This window comes from Anoplolepis gracilipes, chromosome 2 (genome assembly GCF_047496725.1).
Source record: "Anoplolepis gracilipes chromosome 2, ASM4749672v1, whole genome shotgun sequence".
NCBI classification, from domain to species: domain Eukaryota; kingdom Metazoa; phylum Arthropoda; class Insecta; order Hymenoptera; family Formicidae; genus Anoplolepis; species Anoplolepis gracilipes.
Genome location: NC_132971.1, coordinates 5,172,791 through 5,189,823, shown reverse-complemented (window position 1 = coordinate 5,189,823; position 17,033 = coordinate 5,172,791). Strand labels below are relative to the sequence as shown.

At 29.7% G+C, this 17,033-nt stretch overlaps 1 protein-coding gene across 3 annotated transcripts; it reads left to right on the top strand.

Annotated features, from left to right (window-relative positions):
* The first annotated feature begins 346 nt into the window (after positions 1-346).
* Pan2 (PAN2-PAN3 deadenylation complex catalytic subunit PAN2) lies at positions 347-12,064 on the top strand. 3 transcript variants are annotated; one of them, XM_072910131.1, is made up of 21 exons: positions 347-888; positions 1,703-1,890; positions 1,962-2,131; positions 2,193-2,313; positions 2,390-2,586; positions 2,663-2,876; positions 2,998-3,134; positions 3,376-3,522; positions 3,598-3,694; positions 5,883-6,116; positions 6,249-6,494; positions 6,683-6,929; positions 7,856-8,035; positions 8,390-8,556; positions 8,665-8,833; positions 8,907-9,441; positions 9,498-9,715; positions 9,808-9,937; positions 10,076-10,297; positions 10,382-10,643; positions 10,725-12,064. In XM_072910131.1, exons 1-21 carry the CDS (start codon positions 804-806, stop codon positions 10,737-10,739), a joined length of 3,981 nt encoding a protein of 1,326 aa, XP_072766232.1. In that variant the 5' UTR covers positions 347-803; the 3' UTR covers positions 10,740-12,064. The 3 variants fall into 3 exon arrangements, with proteins under 3 accessions (XP_072766232.1, XP_072766235.1, XP_072766240.1); XM_072910134.1 differs by having other exon boundaries at positions 348-888; positions 6,683-6,902; XM_072910139.1 differs by lacking the exon at positions 347-888 and adding an exon at positions 962-1,208.
* The last annotated feature ends 4,969 nt before the right edge of the window (positions 12,065-17,033 follow it).

The window sequence follows — 17,033 nt, the reverse complement described above, 5'->3', positions numbered from 1 at the left end:
AAATATTATATAATTGTAATTTAGAAATTATAGAAAAAATGTATAAATATGTGACATTTCCTAAAAAGTTTATATTTCTTGCTTCAATTCTTTTCAAATTAGATTATTGAGTTACATGTAAAGGTAATATAGAACTTAAGGTCCAATGCACAATAGAAAAATATTAGGAATTAAATATTAAATATTTATAATATTTAATTGAATAGTTAATTCCTATTCCTAACATTTTATTATTTAGTGCTTCGGACCTATTTGTTGAATAATTTAGTTATTCATTTAGTGGAGATCAAAATTCGCGCGCGCGCTTCTCGATTCAGCGAGCTCTCGTTGGCGGCTCTACGGAGTCACGCATCACGCACCTGCTATTTCCAGATGTCGCGAGGCTCAAGGCCGCTGTACATGTCCTTGTCCGTGGAACGCGCACGAAGGCGCGATCGTGAGTTAAATCGCGATTGCGGTGTACGACGCAGTTTTCTCAGTGCGTAAAGAATTGTGGCGACAAAAAGCGCGCATTATGACGCGCGACCGTCCGTTAGGTTAGGTTTCCGGCACGTAGGACGTAGGATCGCGGTAAGAAGGTGCGCAAAGTGTCTCGCTTGTTGCACAGTTGCCAAGGCGACTAAAGTGCGTTCGGGTGCGTGTCCCTGTGTTGCGTGAGTGTGTGTACGTGCGTGTGTTACGTGGTGTGTTATGATAAAGGACCCGATCACCGTGGTCGGGACGCTGATTCTCGCCCGATTGTCGCCCTGACTGACGCCTCGATGCTTCGCGACGACGTAGCCTGAAGATAGCAAGCACTTATTATGGATTACCCGGTGTTGGGCCACTACGATCCCACCGTAGAGCCCACGGACCATGGTAGCGGCGAGGAGGAGCAAGAACTACTGTGTAAGTATCCTTTTGTATTATTGTGTGTGTGTTCCCGCGCGTTTGCTCGCACTCTTTCCATCTACTTACGTGCCGAATAAAAGACGCCAGGAGACGTCTCTCTTCGTGGATTCTGTCTGACGGAAAAGAGCTGGTATCGAAATTTCTGGTTTCGCGTTATTCTACTCGCGATTTTTGTCCTTTGTTTTTCCCTTTGACATTCGTTTGCTTTCGAACGCTCATATGTGAAGTATCATAGCGATATATATCAGCTGACATCAGCTGTTTCTTCGTTATGCGAAGAAGTCGACAAACAATTGTTACTCTCAAGGCTGAATATCGTGAGTGTCAAACAGACGGTCAAATTTGATATCGTTCTTATCGTAAAAACCGATAATATATGTGTGTTTTTATCTTGCAAACAAATTAAAGTAAAAAATTATTTTGACTTTTTTTTAATGACAATACAACCTAAATTGATATATTGTCGGAGCACATATGTTTATATAGCATGCATTTTTTATATATTTTATTTTTATTTACTACACAATAAATATATAAAATATTCAAAAATAAGATATAATGATTGTAAAAAAAGATATAAGTTATAAAAATATAACTAATAAATTGTTAGGTATTTTGTGTTATTTTATTGTGATATTAAATGTGGTTTTGTTTTTTTTTTTTTTTTTCTATATCAAATATATCTTTTATAAAAGTTGAGAAAAAAATTTTATGCAGAGATAAATTATTCACAGAAATATCTTTCTGCTTGTTTTTTTTCTGGGATAAAGTATATCAAGAATATAGACTTTTCAACTGGTTCTTATTCCAGGGGAGGAATGTAATTATGTCGTACCTGGAGATGAGTATGTACCTGCAACAGAGCAGTTTGGAGAAGATTTTGCAGGGGCTGAGTTTCATGAAACTAGAACATTACTCGCTGATGGCGGAGATAGATTTGGAGTTTCCACTGCCACTTTCGATACGATTGAGGAGCTTATGTGGATGGGGAATCAAGGGGTATATTATTTATTTGGGCTTTTTTTTATTTTGAGATATTTATTGTGTTTAGTGACATTAATTTGTTATAGGGCCACGTAACATCTTATTATGGGCCTGGTTTACAAAAATATACCTCTTTTCAAGTCCATGCGACTCAAGAAATACGACATATTCATCCTGTAGATGAAGGGATCTTAGTGTTGACTCAGAGTATATTGAGATGTCAACTGCGACGAGGCATACCTATATTTACACACACGTATGTTGATATTATATTAGTAATATTGTTTACAGATTTGAGCAAACCTAGGCTGTTATAGGTCAACAAATATGAATGATATGCAGTGTATGTTGCAAATCTCTCCGACCAGATTACTCATGGGTGGACATCAGGATAAAATAATCGATTTTAACCTTACTAGAGGAAAGGAGACTGGATTAGTAAGAAAAAATTAGTTAGAGAGTTAGATGTTAGATTAATCTCAAGTCGATATAATGTTATATCTTGTACTTACAGGTAGATGTAGGAGAAAATGGTTGTGCGATATTGAGACAACACAGTAGACTTATCTGTGCTGGTAATCCTGCAGGACGAATAGATCTCAGGGACCCAAATACATTATCAGTAGAACATACTTTAGACACACATAGTGGTTCCTTAAGTGATTTTGATGTTCAGGGAAATTATCTTGTTACTTGTGGGTTTAGCAATAGGTGAGCTATAAGATGATTAGAGAATTTTTAAATAATATTTATATTTATATATTTATGCATCATATTCCATGTTTAGTCGTCAGGGCCTTACTGTTGATCGATTTTTAATGGCCTATGATCTGAGACAAATGAGAGCATTAAGTCCGGTGACTACTATGGTATATCCACTTTTATTAAAGTTTCTACCAAGTTATTCCAGTCGTCTCGCAGTAGTGTCGCCACTAGGACAAATGCAACTACTTGATACAATATATGCCAATGTACAACCATCAATGACATGTTTGTATCAGGTAAATTTTTTTTATATACATTTTCATGATGTTTAAAAGATCTTGTGATAAAAGAATAAATTTAAAGAGATTAACATATATAGAAATATATATATATATATATATATATATATATTATTAGGTTGCCACTGGCGGAGCGGCGATATTATCATTTGATGTAGCTTCCACATCTCAGTGTCTTTGCTTTGGAGATTCGGCGGGTTCTATACATCTAATGTCTACCAATAATCCAGAACCTCAATTTAATACATTTTCAAGGTTAGTGCACAATTATTTTTTAAATAAATTTGGAAAAAATATTCCAAAATAAATTATTTCTATATACTCTAAAATTATTTAACATGATTTGTATTATATATATGAAATTATATACACAAAATAAATATATTTGTTTTATAAATATAATTAGAAAATATAAATATATAATTGATTGTACAAATTATTAAACTGTTATGTATATATTGAAAATATATGATAAATATATATTTTTTTAATTTAGACCTACGGAATTTGCTGATCCAATTGAGACACTACCATCGATTCCTTTTGATGATGATGTTACACCATTTAGTACAATACCGATGATATATTCTGATCAACCACTTTTAAGTGATTGGCCAGAAGAATTTTTAAAAAAGGTTTATAGGTACGTGTATATTATATAGGCTCCTGTTTTTTTAAAAAAGGGAAATAAATAAATAAATTTTTTTTTTTTTTATAGGAAAACTCCAGCAATAGATCCCGAAATTTTACGCACAATGAAAATGCAGGGAACAATAGGATATGCGCCAAATCCTCAGGCTTTTCGCAGAAATCAAGTGAGGAAACAATATTCTCCCACTCTGTTACACACACCTATACCACACACACAATATTCTCCTCCATTTTTTCTTAAATTATTTTAAACTCCGTTTATATATTTTTAATAATTTCATCTATTTTTTTATCAAATTCGGGAAAAGTAGATTCTGCTTATGATTTAATATCGAATTTAATTATTTAATTTAATTAATTACCGCTTCTATAGTTAAAAAAAATTGCTATCTAATATACCTCAAAAGTAAATTAACATAAATGTGCTTCTTTATATCTTTGATAGTTTTAGATTTTGGCGTGATTAACTGAAACAATACACTGTTATGACATGAGATTAAGGCTTATTATGGTTAATAATAACAGTTAATATGGTTAAAATATGTAATTTTTTAGAAAAAGGAGAATTTGCTATAATGTGATTAAGACTGATAAAATTTCGTGATAATCATTGTAGTCTGTAAAAAAACGTGATATATTTTCGTAAACTAGTCCAACATATTCTTTTAATTTTACAATATAGAAAATTCACAGTTTTCAAGTATATAAATATGAACTATATAAAGATTAAAATCTTTGGCTCTTTTCATTATTTTGTTTTATACATTATTAATGTATGATATGATCAATATGAGAGACAAAATATTTAAAAATTATACAAAATACTAATACCGTCATACCATTACTATCACATCATTCATTATTAATAAAAATTATCAACTTCTCTTTATTAAAAACATTCTTTTGACAATGACATTTGTGCAAAAGTTTATATTTTTTTAAATTAATATTTTACATTTATACATTATGTTTGTATGGATAGGTGTAAAAGTTGAGCAATAATGAATTAACATGCAAAAGCATATTTCTAAAAGTGATTAAAATTAAATTTGAAAGACAAATTTTTGTTCATTGATATCCAGTTATATTTTAATATGTATACACACACACACACACACATATATATATATATATATATATATATATATATCAAATTCTAAAAAATCCAATATTTTTGATAATGTGCCAATTATAACAAATAAATGAAATAATGTATAATAAAAATGTGTCTATTATAGATACATTAAAGTATTACACTGCATAAAAATTATAAGAAAATTCTAAATATATATATATATATATATATATATATATATATATATATATATTTTTGTTATTGGTCTAAATATAGAAGTATATGTGTGGCATAATATATTATAATTTACAGACATTATAATATAGAAATAATATGAAGTTTATCATAATACTATATATCTTTTTTATTATAATATATATAATGTAATTTATACATATTAAAATAATTCTTTTTTTTTTTTTTTAATTTCTATTAAAAAGTATATTATGAATATAAAGCTGGACTTTTAGTTACTTTAGTTGATTAATAAATTTGAGACAATAAATATAATTTTCCTTGCTTTACAGAGAAACACATTGTACAGAGGTATAATTCTTTAATATAAATCTATATGTCATCATTATTTGAATATTTTGAAGAATATTGTGAAGAATATTTTTCAGAAAAATTACGCATGGCAGTGTCTAATAAGAAAAAATATGCGTTGAATATTATATCGATAGTATAAGATTTAATTTCTGTTATAGTTATTTGTGTTGACGTTTACAGAATGCTCTACGTAAAGAAGAAGAGAAACGTGAATAAATATTTCAATATATCGTCTCCCGAATGCTCTTCCACAATTCCTATACTATATATTATCAACCAGTGTGATACTCTACTGCCTTCAATTCCGCAATATCGCACAATATGTTTGTGATCGATGCATTTTATTCGTTTTTGTTTAATGATTTCTGCTCAATAATCTCTTCATAGGCTATTAGTAGATTTGTACACGTAGAATATATGTTCCGTATAAAATCTCTGTATAATCTCGAAGTTGTACTTGAGTGAAATAATAAAGGTTGTATATGAACACGTACAACAGTATATGCGTAACTTTAATATGATGCGCCATGTTATCAGTTCAGTTCCCTTCAACGCGTTCTCTTTTTTAATAGGTATTATTTATTTTTTCACAATTTCTAAAATTATACTTTCTCTATCCCACGAAACTGTACGATCTCGCGTGAAACGCATAGCGAAAATTTCATAAGACATTATATATCCGAAGCATATTTTCAGTGGAATAAAAATAAATAATACCTCTTTTGCAGATACCGTACAATTTGGAAAAACAACGTGGTTTAGTCACGAAATCTTTCGCGGGGGATTCACGGTGTAAAACGGACGACGGCACTTTTGTGGCCATACCTAAACGTTATCGTAAAATCGAGTTGAAATATTCACGACTCGGTTATGACGATTTTGATTTCGATCAATATAATCGAACCAGCTTTTGCGGTCTGGAGGCCACTCTTCCCAATAGTTATTGCAATGCTATGCTGCAGGTAAGTGCAGCTCGATAAAACCATAGAGATTCAAATAAATCAGAGAATGAATAGAGCAAGTATCACCGATTATATATTCAGACATATATATATATATATATATGTATATATATATATATTCGTGCTTTGCAGTTGCTATACTATTGCGAGCCTGTAAGAATAGCATTGCTCTCACATTCGTGCCAACGAGAATTCTGTCTTTCTTGCGAATTGGGATTCTTGTTTCACATGTTGGATATATCACGAGGATTACCCTGTCAAGCTGCGAATTTCCTAAGAGCTTTTAGGACGGTCCCGGAAGCGGCGGCTCTAGGACTCATACTGAGCGATTTGCATCCAGAAGCCAAGAAAAAAATCAGTCTGATTAGACTTATACAAGTATGATAATTAAAATACTTGGCGTAAAAAAACCACGTAAATTATATAATTAAATTTTAATAATTTTGCGTAAATAATCATTTCAGATATATTATAAACATATATTTTTTATATTTGATGTGAGAAAAATAGACTACAAATTAAACTCTTACAAACATTATTTATAGCATGCAAATTTTTTATGTTAGAGCTGGAATCGATTCATTCTACATCAAATACACTACGAGATACTGGAAACTAGGAAACGGCAGCAGGAAGAAGAGGAGGCAGCGCGACTTAAATCGGGCTCCAAATATCCTCCATTTGTTTATAACGAACAGGATTTTCCTAGTATTCTTGAGGATCTCGGTTCTCGATATAGAAGCCATGATGACGAAAGGAAAAAAAAGAGGAAACAGGAGGAGGATGGTAAATATATGTGGATCACATCGAAAGGTAAACACAATTCATGTGTAACCTTTGCACTGGGCACTTTTTTGTGTTTATTTTTCAATTTTTATGTGATTATTTGTCCTATTTATTCGATCCAAAGCTCCAATAACGTATCTGAAGAAAAACGAGAGGCAACTGAAAATTATGCTGTATTATTGTAAGCACAATCTATGATGATTGCAGAATTATCTTTATTTTAATAGGATATTTTATTAGGATATTTCTTGTATTTTTAAGATATCACAATTGGAGCTTTCTGTATATGCACCGACGTGCATATTTTTTATTTTTTTTTTTTGGAACATAGTTCTTTATTGATCTTATATTAAATCAATATGTTGCGACAAAATGCTTTTTGTTGCTCCTTAGTATGCTTTATTATATATTTTGTATTTTTTATAGTAAGAAGAGCAGCCAGTCCCTTATATCTTACTTTCTAAAAGTTGCATGATCTTGCTTTTATACAAGTGCTGGAATCTTGGAACCTAAATATGATTGACGTTTATGTGTGTTAAAAGTATAAATATGATAATATTGAATAATGTTAAATTATTTAATATTTGAAAGAAAATAATTAGTTTTTTTATATATATCTCGATGATATCTATGTTTTGTATTATATTATTTAAAAATCGAACTCTACAAATTATCAAGCAAAATACGATATTCTAAATTTTGTAAAGAAAAAAAAAATATATATATATATATTTAAATTAATTATTACTATTATTACAAAACATCAAAACTTATTTATATGTATATATATATATATATATATATATATATATATATATATATATTCAATAAGTAAATATTGCTGTGAAGATATTAGACACTTATTCATTGAACAAATTGTTTTATTTAATTGTGATTAACGTGTTAATAATACTCACTTATTTTATCCTTAAATACACATTTATTACGAGTAGATAAAAACACCAAGAAGTCTGCCGAAGAGACTGAAGTGCGAGATGATGAAACAGAGATTAGTCATCTATTTGGATCTGAACAAATGCACATACATCGCTGTCTCAAATGTGGGCAAGAAGCTACGAAACATTCCATTATGTTACTTTGTAATTTAGTTTATCCGGAAATAGTCAATTCTTGTAAGCTACTTTAATATATCTAAAGCTGAACGCGAAAAGCGAGTGTAGCGTGTAAAATATTTGAAACTTTGACTGCATATTTATTTTGCATGTGAATTTGACTATTTTAAGACAAAAAAATGTAAAAAAATTGTCGAAATCTGACGATATAACTTATTATAATAAATATTTAACATAATTTTTACATTGTAAGTTTTTAAAATTATAAAACTCAATAAATAGTAATGTATTGTTCGAAATACACTTTTAGAAATAGAATTTCAAAGTTTCGATATGTTTTATACACTCAACACTAACTTTTTGTATAGTCATAGTTTAATACTCATGCCTGAATACAAGATTTATTTTTTGTAGCTGAAGAGGTACCGTTTACAAGTGTTCTTGCCCGCAGTTTAAGACCTGAGAAAATTACACCCGCATGGTGTGACAGTTGCCAAAAATTTACACCTACCCTCCAGTCTCGACAATTGACTAAACTACCTCAAATACTGGCCCTAAATTGTGGCTTAGATACTCAACAGGTACAACACAAGATTAAATCATAATACATACAGAATCAAAGTAATATAAAATAAAATCTCACATTGCGTCTCATTGATGCAAAATTAATAGAGATTGAATTGTTACAGGATAAGGCGTTTTGGCAAAATCAAATGGATATTGTAGTACAAAATGTGTTGACGGGAAAGGAAAGTAGTCCCAGCTCTAGTCCTGTGCCTGTTACTGCGAAACCCTGTCGATATGGCAATAATTGTACAAGAGTTGGATGTCGATTCAGACACGTTGGTCGCGATTCAGGTACACAATATTAAATCTTTTTATATTTAATATATTATTTTATGTAAAACGTTAATTATTGTTAAACATACAGAGACGGAAAAATTATTAACATCACCTTCTACTTCGTCTACCTCGTCAACGGCGCCTGTTACATCGCCTCCTAGTCATTTGTATTACTCGCATTCCTGGATACCTCACAACATAGAGATCTCTCTTGAAGAAAACGGCGAGATGTCGGTTAAAAAAATTAATGAACCAAGAAACGAATCAATGAATGATACACAATCCGCGCAAACAAGCGTGATGGAGAATGGGCAAGACGACAAAACAATACGAACAGTTTCCGACAACAATGTCGAAGATAATAATGACGAAGATTCTAACAACGTCGAAAATTGTAATACAGTATCGAATTCGGAGATAAACGAGGCGAAAAGTACAAATTCAGACATCTTTAATAATATTCAAAAAGTACAGTACGGTCTCAGTGCTGTCGTTTGTTACATCGACGATAAGAATAACGAGGAACGAAGAAACATTGTAACTTTATTACGAGTTGGACCAAATTATCACGTACGATCATCGGGCAACCCTGTCTCGCAGTGGTACATTTTCAACGATTTTTGGTGAGTCCTTTATGAAATGTGCTTTAACATCATTTATTACAACACTGAATTTATAGCATATCACCGGTGACACCACAAGAAGCAGTGTGGTTTAATCTCGATTGGAAAGTACCGTGTGTGCTTCATTACACGGCGATACCTGCACCCGAACCGGCACCATATGTCAGTCCTCTTACATACGATGTGTTTGGCGAAGATAAGTGTATTGCGCGCAGTGGCGGGACAAGAGGTATTACATTTACCCCTTTAGCATCGGACGAAATGCCTAAGAAAGGTAAATTTCATTTTTTTGTAATTTTGACACAACCAATCTTGCTTAATTCTCTACGATAGATTGTCTTGCAAATGATGGAATTATTATTATAGGAGAATTGGTGGGGATCGATGCAGAATTCGTTACTTTAAATCAAGAAGAATCCGAGTTGCGGAGCGATGGAAAAATGTCGACTATAAAACCAAGCCATATGTCCGTAGCGCGAATCACTTGCATACGCGGGTATGAATTATCATTAAGTAGTAATAATACGGTTTTATAAATAAAGATTTTAATTTCTTTCCGATTAGAGAAATGCATTTAATGATGATGTTTGTAAAGTTTTAAATTTCAATCTTTTCCTTACTTTTTTACAAATAGACAAGGTCCATTGGAAGGTACACCGTTTATAGATGATTACATAAGCACTCAAGAACAAGTAGTCGACTATTTGACAAAATTCAGTGGGATTCAACCGGGTGATTTAGACGCGAACTTTAGTAGCAAACATCTCACTACTCTGAAATCGACGTATCAAAAATTAAGATTTTTAGTGGACAATGGCATAATCTTCGTCGGCCACGGTCTAAAAAATGATTTTAGGTAAAACACTATTTACACACACTGATATTTGTGACAGTGATTCATTAGTGTGACAATTGATTTATTTATGTGTAAATGTTATAGGGTAATAAATTTGGTAGTACCACCGGAACAAATAGTAGATACAGTTTTATTATTCCATTTACCTCATCATCGTATGGTGTCGTTACGTTTCTTGACTTGGCACTTTTTGGGTAAAAAGATTCAGTCCGAAACTCACGATTCGGCAGAGGACGCGCGAGCAGCCTTAGAATTGTATCGTAAGTACAAAGAACTGGAAAGCTGTGGCACACTTAGGGAAACACTCAAAGAACTTTACGAAGTGGGCACTCAGTTACAGTGGAAGGTAAGAACAAAAAAAAAGAAATCTTATATTACTAAATCAATTCATTCTATTAATTCTTTCTTAATTATTGCTTGATCCTAGGTTCCCGATAGCTGATATGAGGATAATACGTATAAAGATATAGATGATCGAATTAATAGTGATAATGACGATTAGATGATAATACAAATGTTCATGTGTCCATTGTTCAATATCACCATTTGAAAGGTAACATTCTGACAGGTGTTGGCGTTGGTTGACAAAAATGTCGATATTTAGTCCAATTCTGAAGACTGGATTACATACTGATCCACAGGAAGAAGGTTATTAAACGCACACGTAACGTTATTAGATGAAAGTTTAAGATTGCGTGCACCGTGAAACTGAAAGAATCGCAGATACCAAAATATTGATACTTGTTTAAGATTTCTCTCGTTTTTACTCGTATGTTAGATCATTGTTACAACTGTTTACTGAATGTATGGTGTATACTTTTTATTCCGTGGCAATGCGTCAAATCGCGGATCATTATCCGTCTTGTCAATAGTCCATAGAAAGATTGAATAAAATAAAACAAATTGTTGGGCGCGATTTTAAATAGAAATACCATTTTAAATACGACGCGAATTTGTATATGTCGTCTAATATAACATATTGGCGTTTTGAGGAGCAGTAACGATTCTGCACTGCCCGACGAATATCAATATTCATTCTAATTTCCGATCATTCATATTGTATCCTGAAAAAGATAATGTATTCCATTCCGATCCATCATACAATTACCGAGTATAGGCGTAAATAGTACCGTAGCAATAACAAAATTATGTATTCGTAAATGCATAATATTTCAATGTTTTCTTTTATATATATATCTCTAGTGTATAAACTTTTGTACAATTTTATGGAGCGGGATATCATGCAGTTTTTTTATAAGGTACTTGTTTTATCTTATAGTGAGGAAACTTCAATTTTCTCAATCACATACATATACAGACACATACACGCAATCACAAATCATTAAACATTAGTCATATTTGCAGTTACATTTACGACGATTATTCATCGTTCACTGATCCATTCATGCAAAGCTCTCGAAAAGCGAAAAAACTATTAACGAAAATGGTAGAATATTTTACAAACTAACAATTGTACTCTCATTAAAGATTATTTTTATACAAATTTTATCGACAAAAATATAAAGAATATTATCCAAATCTATTACAAAAGAAGACGAGATTAATGAAACATATATTTTTTTATATCCTGACTTTTCTTATAATTTGTGCGCGATAAGTTATAGACTGGTTTCGATAGAAACAGTCAATGCGATCAATCAATATGCAGTACAGACAGTACACCCGGATATTGGTAATTAGACATTTCTTTTATGTCGATCGCTGTTACATCATTGTAATTTTTCAATAAATAGTTGGATAAATTTACATTTGTAATTGTTTGGTCTGTTTTTCTTCTTATTACTTATATATATTAATCAAAACTATTCCTCTAACAGTTTTATTAAAAAAGAAATTGGCAATATACGCGTAATGGTATTAATTTTATTATACATATATTTTTTTCGTATTATGTCTTAACGTTATATGTATAAGTCTATCACTACTATTTATACTAAAATTATTAAAAAGTCTCCTTCCTAATTGAATATTATTGCCTTAACCACTTTCTGTGGATATAATTTTAGTAATGTAATGTAAATTAAATTTAATATAAATTTACAAATTGTACACTTTCATTTGCCTCTTGAGCGCGTGACTATGATACGGCTCTAGTTACGGCGCCCAAGCGTACGTATTATAGCGTTGTGTGTGTGTGTATATGTATATATGTATGTATATATATATATATATATATATATATATATATATATATATATATATAGAGAGAGAGAGAGAGAGAGAGAGAGAGAATGTGTGTGTGTGTACATACATAGAAATTATATAAATAACTGAAAAAGGCTGTGTTTTCGAGGCTGCTTTTAAGATTTATAGATCTGTTTTAAATAATAATGCTTGAAATGCTGCTAACAACACATTAAACAATCATTCAAACAAAAATTTGAAGGAAACACTTAGAAGACTGAAGAATATATACATATATATCTCTCACGATGTTTTGACACTCCTTGATTTTCATTCTCATATTTATGGTTATACATAAACGTTATCATAAAGTGTTGTGGTCTGTGACTGCCAGTAACATTTGTGCAAAGTATAATAATTGAAGGGTTTTCTTTTAATTTTGTAACATCAATTTGTTTCTCTACAATTTTTCTTTTGTTCTTTTGTTCTTCTGCATGTTCTAGCAAGAGATGAAGAAGAGTTTTCTACATAAGGTCTGGTTTGACTATATTATAAATATTATCTCTACTAATATTTTCCTTCTCTAATCGCTGACTGAATTCTCGAATAAACTTTTTGGCATCTAATTGATTGGCCTCATCATTTCTTTGAATGTCATTTTGCGAAATCTCATCTATGTCTTGAAAATCTGACCCATATTATAACGTTTCCTAACTCTCCATACCCAGCTTTCTTCTTCCTTCTTTGGTCTACTAAACTCATCCGTAAATTGCCGTGTTTTATCCATAAGTATTTCGTGTGAAATTGTAGCTCCTGACTTCTTCCGTTCTATTAACCAATCATGTAGTTGTTTATCCAAATCAGATAGATTGGTCTTATCACCTCTTTGATCAGAATTTTGCAAAATATTAGGTTTTGTTAGAATCTCATGACATATCTTAAATCTATACAGCCAGCAGTTTATTGTATTATCTGTTGATGGTCTACCAATCTCGTCCAAAAGTTCGTTGGTTTTATCTCTAAGTATCTTGGGTAAAATTTTATCTTTTTTTATTACTGCTCTACCAACCAATCAAGCAATTGTTGATCCACTTCTTTATACGGACGTCTTTTCACAAGATGTAGTTGAATATTGTGACGATTTTTAAATGACTCCAGCCAGCCCGGTAGGTTACGTAATGATGGTCCCCCAATATTATTTCTGATTTCTTTTGCTTTCTTATAAAGTAACTTATGGGTAATGTTTCTTGATTTTTTCTGTTTTGTATACCATTTATGTAATTGATTTTCCAACTTTTTATACTTGGAATACTGTAGTGTTTTCTGTTGTAGGTTTATTCCTTGCTTCACCGATTCATATGTTTTACTATATTTTATGTTTTTAACAGTATTTATTGCTATTTTATAATCAGCAGCAATTTTTTTAATTGGATCGATACCTGCATTCGCTTTCTGGTGAATTTCAATGCGCTCTTGAAGCGAGAGCCGGTGTAGTTTCTTTCTCGTTTTGCACTTGGATGACATAACGAGTTTTTTATATTTAAAATTATTTTTATGCAAAACTTTGTCTCACTAGTATTGATTTCAGAGACTCCGAAAACTTTTTACAATACAATATGAAATTTTAAAGCGCTGCAAATTATACTAGCAATTAAATGTGGTTGCTCTTGAGAAAAACTTTCCAAACTAAATCAAAATATTGTTTGAAAGTCATGTATCCACTCATTAACGGCGATGTTTTCGCTTTCTCAATGTTTACTGTTTACATAGTGGTATCTGCTAGGACGTTATTGCTTACAAAGTTATCGAGACAACATAGTTGAACATACATATAAATACAGAAACTGAATAAAATTTCATTAAAATAACAATTGAAGTTAATTTAATGTTATTCAAATTCTGATATAAATAGAAATAAGAATTTATTAATTATTAAGAAATAAATTCAATTTTTAAATAGATCAATGTACCGCCAACAAGTAACGGGCTTGCTTATATCGTCAGAAATCGTGAGACACTTTTAAAGTTTCATCAGTGTTGAGCAGAAATTTATTAAAAAAGTTATTATATATTAAGTTAATTAAGTTAGATATATAATAAATTTTAGCTACAATTTCAAAAATAAAAGAATTTATATCCAAAACTTATATTAAATTAATATCGACATTGAAATCAAGACTGAAAATCAAAACATGTACTAACCAGATTTAGATACATTATATTTCAAATAATTTAACCAACAAAAATAAAGTAAAAATAAAAAAATCAAAAGCTTTATGTGCAAATAACAAAAGAAAATTTAAAATTACTTCTAAATAAAATAAATCTTTATGGAGTAATTTAATCGCATTTCTATATATAAATAGTTGGAAAATTCCTACTATTCCAATTTTATTTCGACTTTTTCACATGTGATTATAATCTAAAACCTTTTCATTCTAATAAAGTCAAGAAAGCAATTCTTATTAGTAAAATTACTAATAAAAGAAAATCAATTAATTAAAAAAATTCAATATTATATATTTTTTATTATTACCTAAATAAATTTTATTAGCATAATTTCATAAATTAAAAATTAAAAATAATACAAAGCTAGTAAAGATACAAATCAACACGATAATTACATAAATATTAGCCAAATAAAGGAAACAGGTGAACTCTCATTTTGTGAAAATTTGTACGCAATTAATCTAGAATTAATTTATATTTTTACATTACAATTTTGTAAGTTTTGTTGAAATATTAATGCGTTTGTAGAGTATGACAGAACATAATAGCCTATTAAAATTTTATATGTCTGATATCATATGCTTACCTATGTGCAAATGCCACAAACAAAATTAATTAATTAAGCATTATGGATTTGAAATCATAACTATCAAGTTCTTTTCTCTCGTCAATTAAAACGTACTGATAGTTTTCGCAGAGAAATTGATCAATAGGTGATTACCGATTTGAAACGCTCAATATATATATATACATATGTATATACATATTGTATACAGGGGGTTTCATTTTAAATAATATGGTCGATTATCTTGCGAATCGATGATTTTATTGAAAAATGCTTCAGACAAAAGTTGTATGGTTTCGAGGTGGACATAAGATGGTACCATTGGTTTGACCTTGGATAGTCGTTAAAGGTCATCTTTAATTTCTTAAATGGAAAAAATAGAGGTTTTCGTTTAAAAAACCATTTAATTTAAAAAAGGTTTAATGACCTCGACCTAATTTTGACAAAGTCACTCAAGGTCAAGTCCACATTTTCATCATGTGTCCCCCTTCAAACTATCCAACTTTTGTCTGAAACATTTTTCAATATAAAATCATCGATTCGCAAGATAATCGACCATATTACTTAAAATGAAACACCCTGTATATATATATCACTGTTTCAGACAAAAGTTGCATAAATATATATACCACCAAACTGACGCATTTCTGTCATTCCGAAATTTCCAAATGTCCGGTTTTTACACAAATCGAATATTACAAATATTTTAATAATATAATATAAGCATTATAGCACAAATCTAATAGTAATCGAATAGTAATCAAATACTTTAATAATACAAATTTAACCAAGGAACAAATAGTATAATTAAATTTTTCCTCTAGGGTAATTAAATTAATATAATAATAATATTGTATTAATAAAATTATTAACTACTCACTTTTTAAAAATTTGCGTGCAATATGATAAAATTAATATTTTTATTAATTTTTTGATATTTTATATAAATAGTTCATTTTTTGTTTTTTGTTTTATTACATTAAAATTAGTTATTTACTTAATTAATTAACTTTTTTACAGTATAATTTTTTAATTTATTCTTAATTTAAAACGCAGTATTACATAAAGTCACCTATGGAAAATATTTTTATATTGATGACATCAATATGATATGTATTTTTTAGCTTGCTTTCCAAATAAATATTATCAGAATTCATCGAAACAGTCAGGTCTAAAATCCTCACAAAACGCAAGATATAAAGACGAAGTACATACAGTTCCGAAGTAAATTTCATCATCCAGGAATTCCGTTCAATTAAACAATTATTGAATCGTCAAAATTATCAAAATCATGATACAATATCAAGCACGACTTTATTTACACAATTTTTAGTTATACATAAAATATTATTTACTCATATTCAATTTTTTCGCAATTTGCAAATTACTTAATCTCAAAAAAAATTTACAAATTGTTACTAAATAATACTATATAATAATATATTTAACGAAACATACTATATAATAGTGTATTTAACGAAATATACTACATAATAAAACATAAAATATGTTTTATAATATATTATATAGTATGACTTGAATGTAAATGAAATAAGCAAAAGTTTTATATTAAATATAATAGTGTAATTATACATATAATAATAAATTAAATAGTGTAACTAACAAAAATTTATAAAATATAAAATATGTTTTACAGTATATTATATAGTATAACTTTAATATAATTGAAATAAGCAAAAATTTTATATTAAATATATAGAGAATTAATTATATAATATATAAAATATAAAAATTTATAAAATATAAAATATGTTTTACAGTATATTATATAGTATA

Excerpts from the sequence above, each read along its gene's own strand:
- Pan2 (XM_072910131.1), top strand. The coding sequence starts at position 804 with ATGGATTACCCGGTGTTGGGCCACTACGATCCCACCGTAGAGCCCACG. Across the intron at positions 889-1,702 it reads GGAGGAGCAAGAACTACTGT|GGGAGGAATGTAATTATGTC; the intron begins GTAAGTATCCTT and ends TTCTTATTCCAG. Across the intron at positions 2,314-2,389 it reads GAGGAAAGGAGACTGGATTA|GTAGATGTAGGAGAAAATGG; the intron begins GTAAGAAAAAAT and ends TTGTACTTACAG.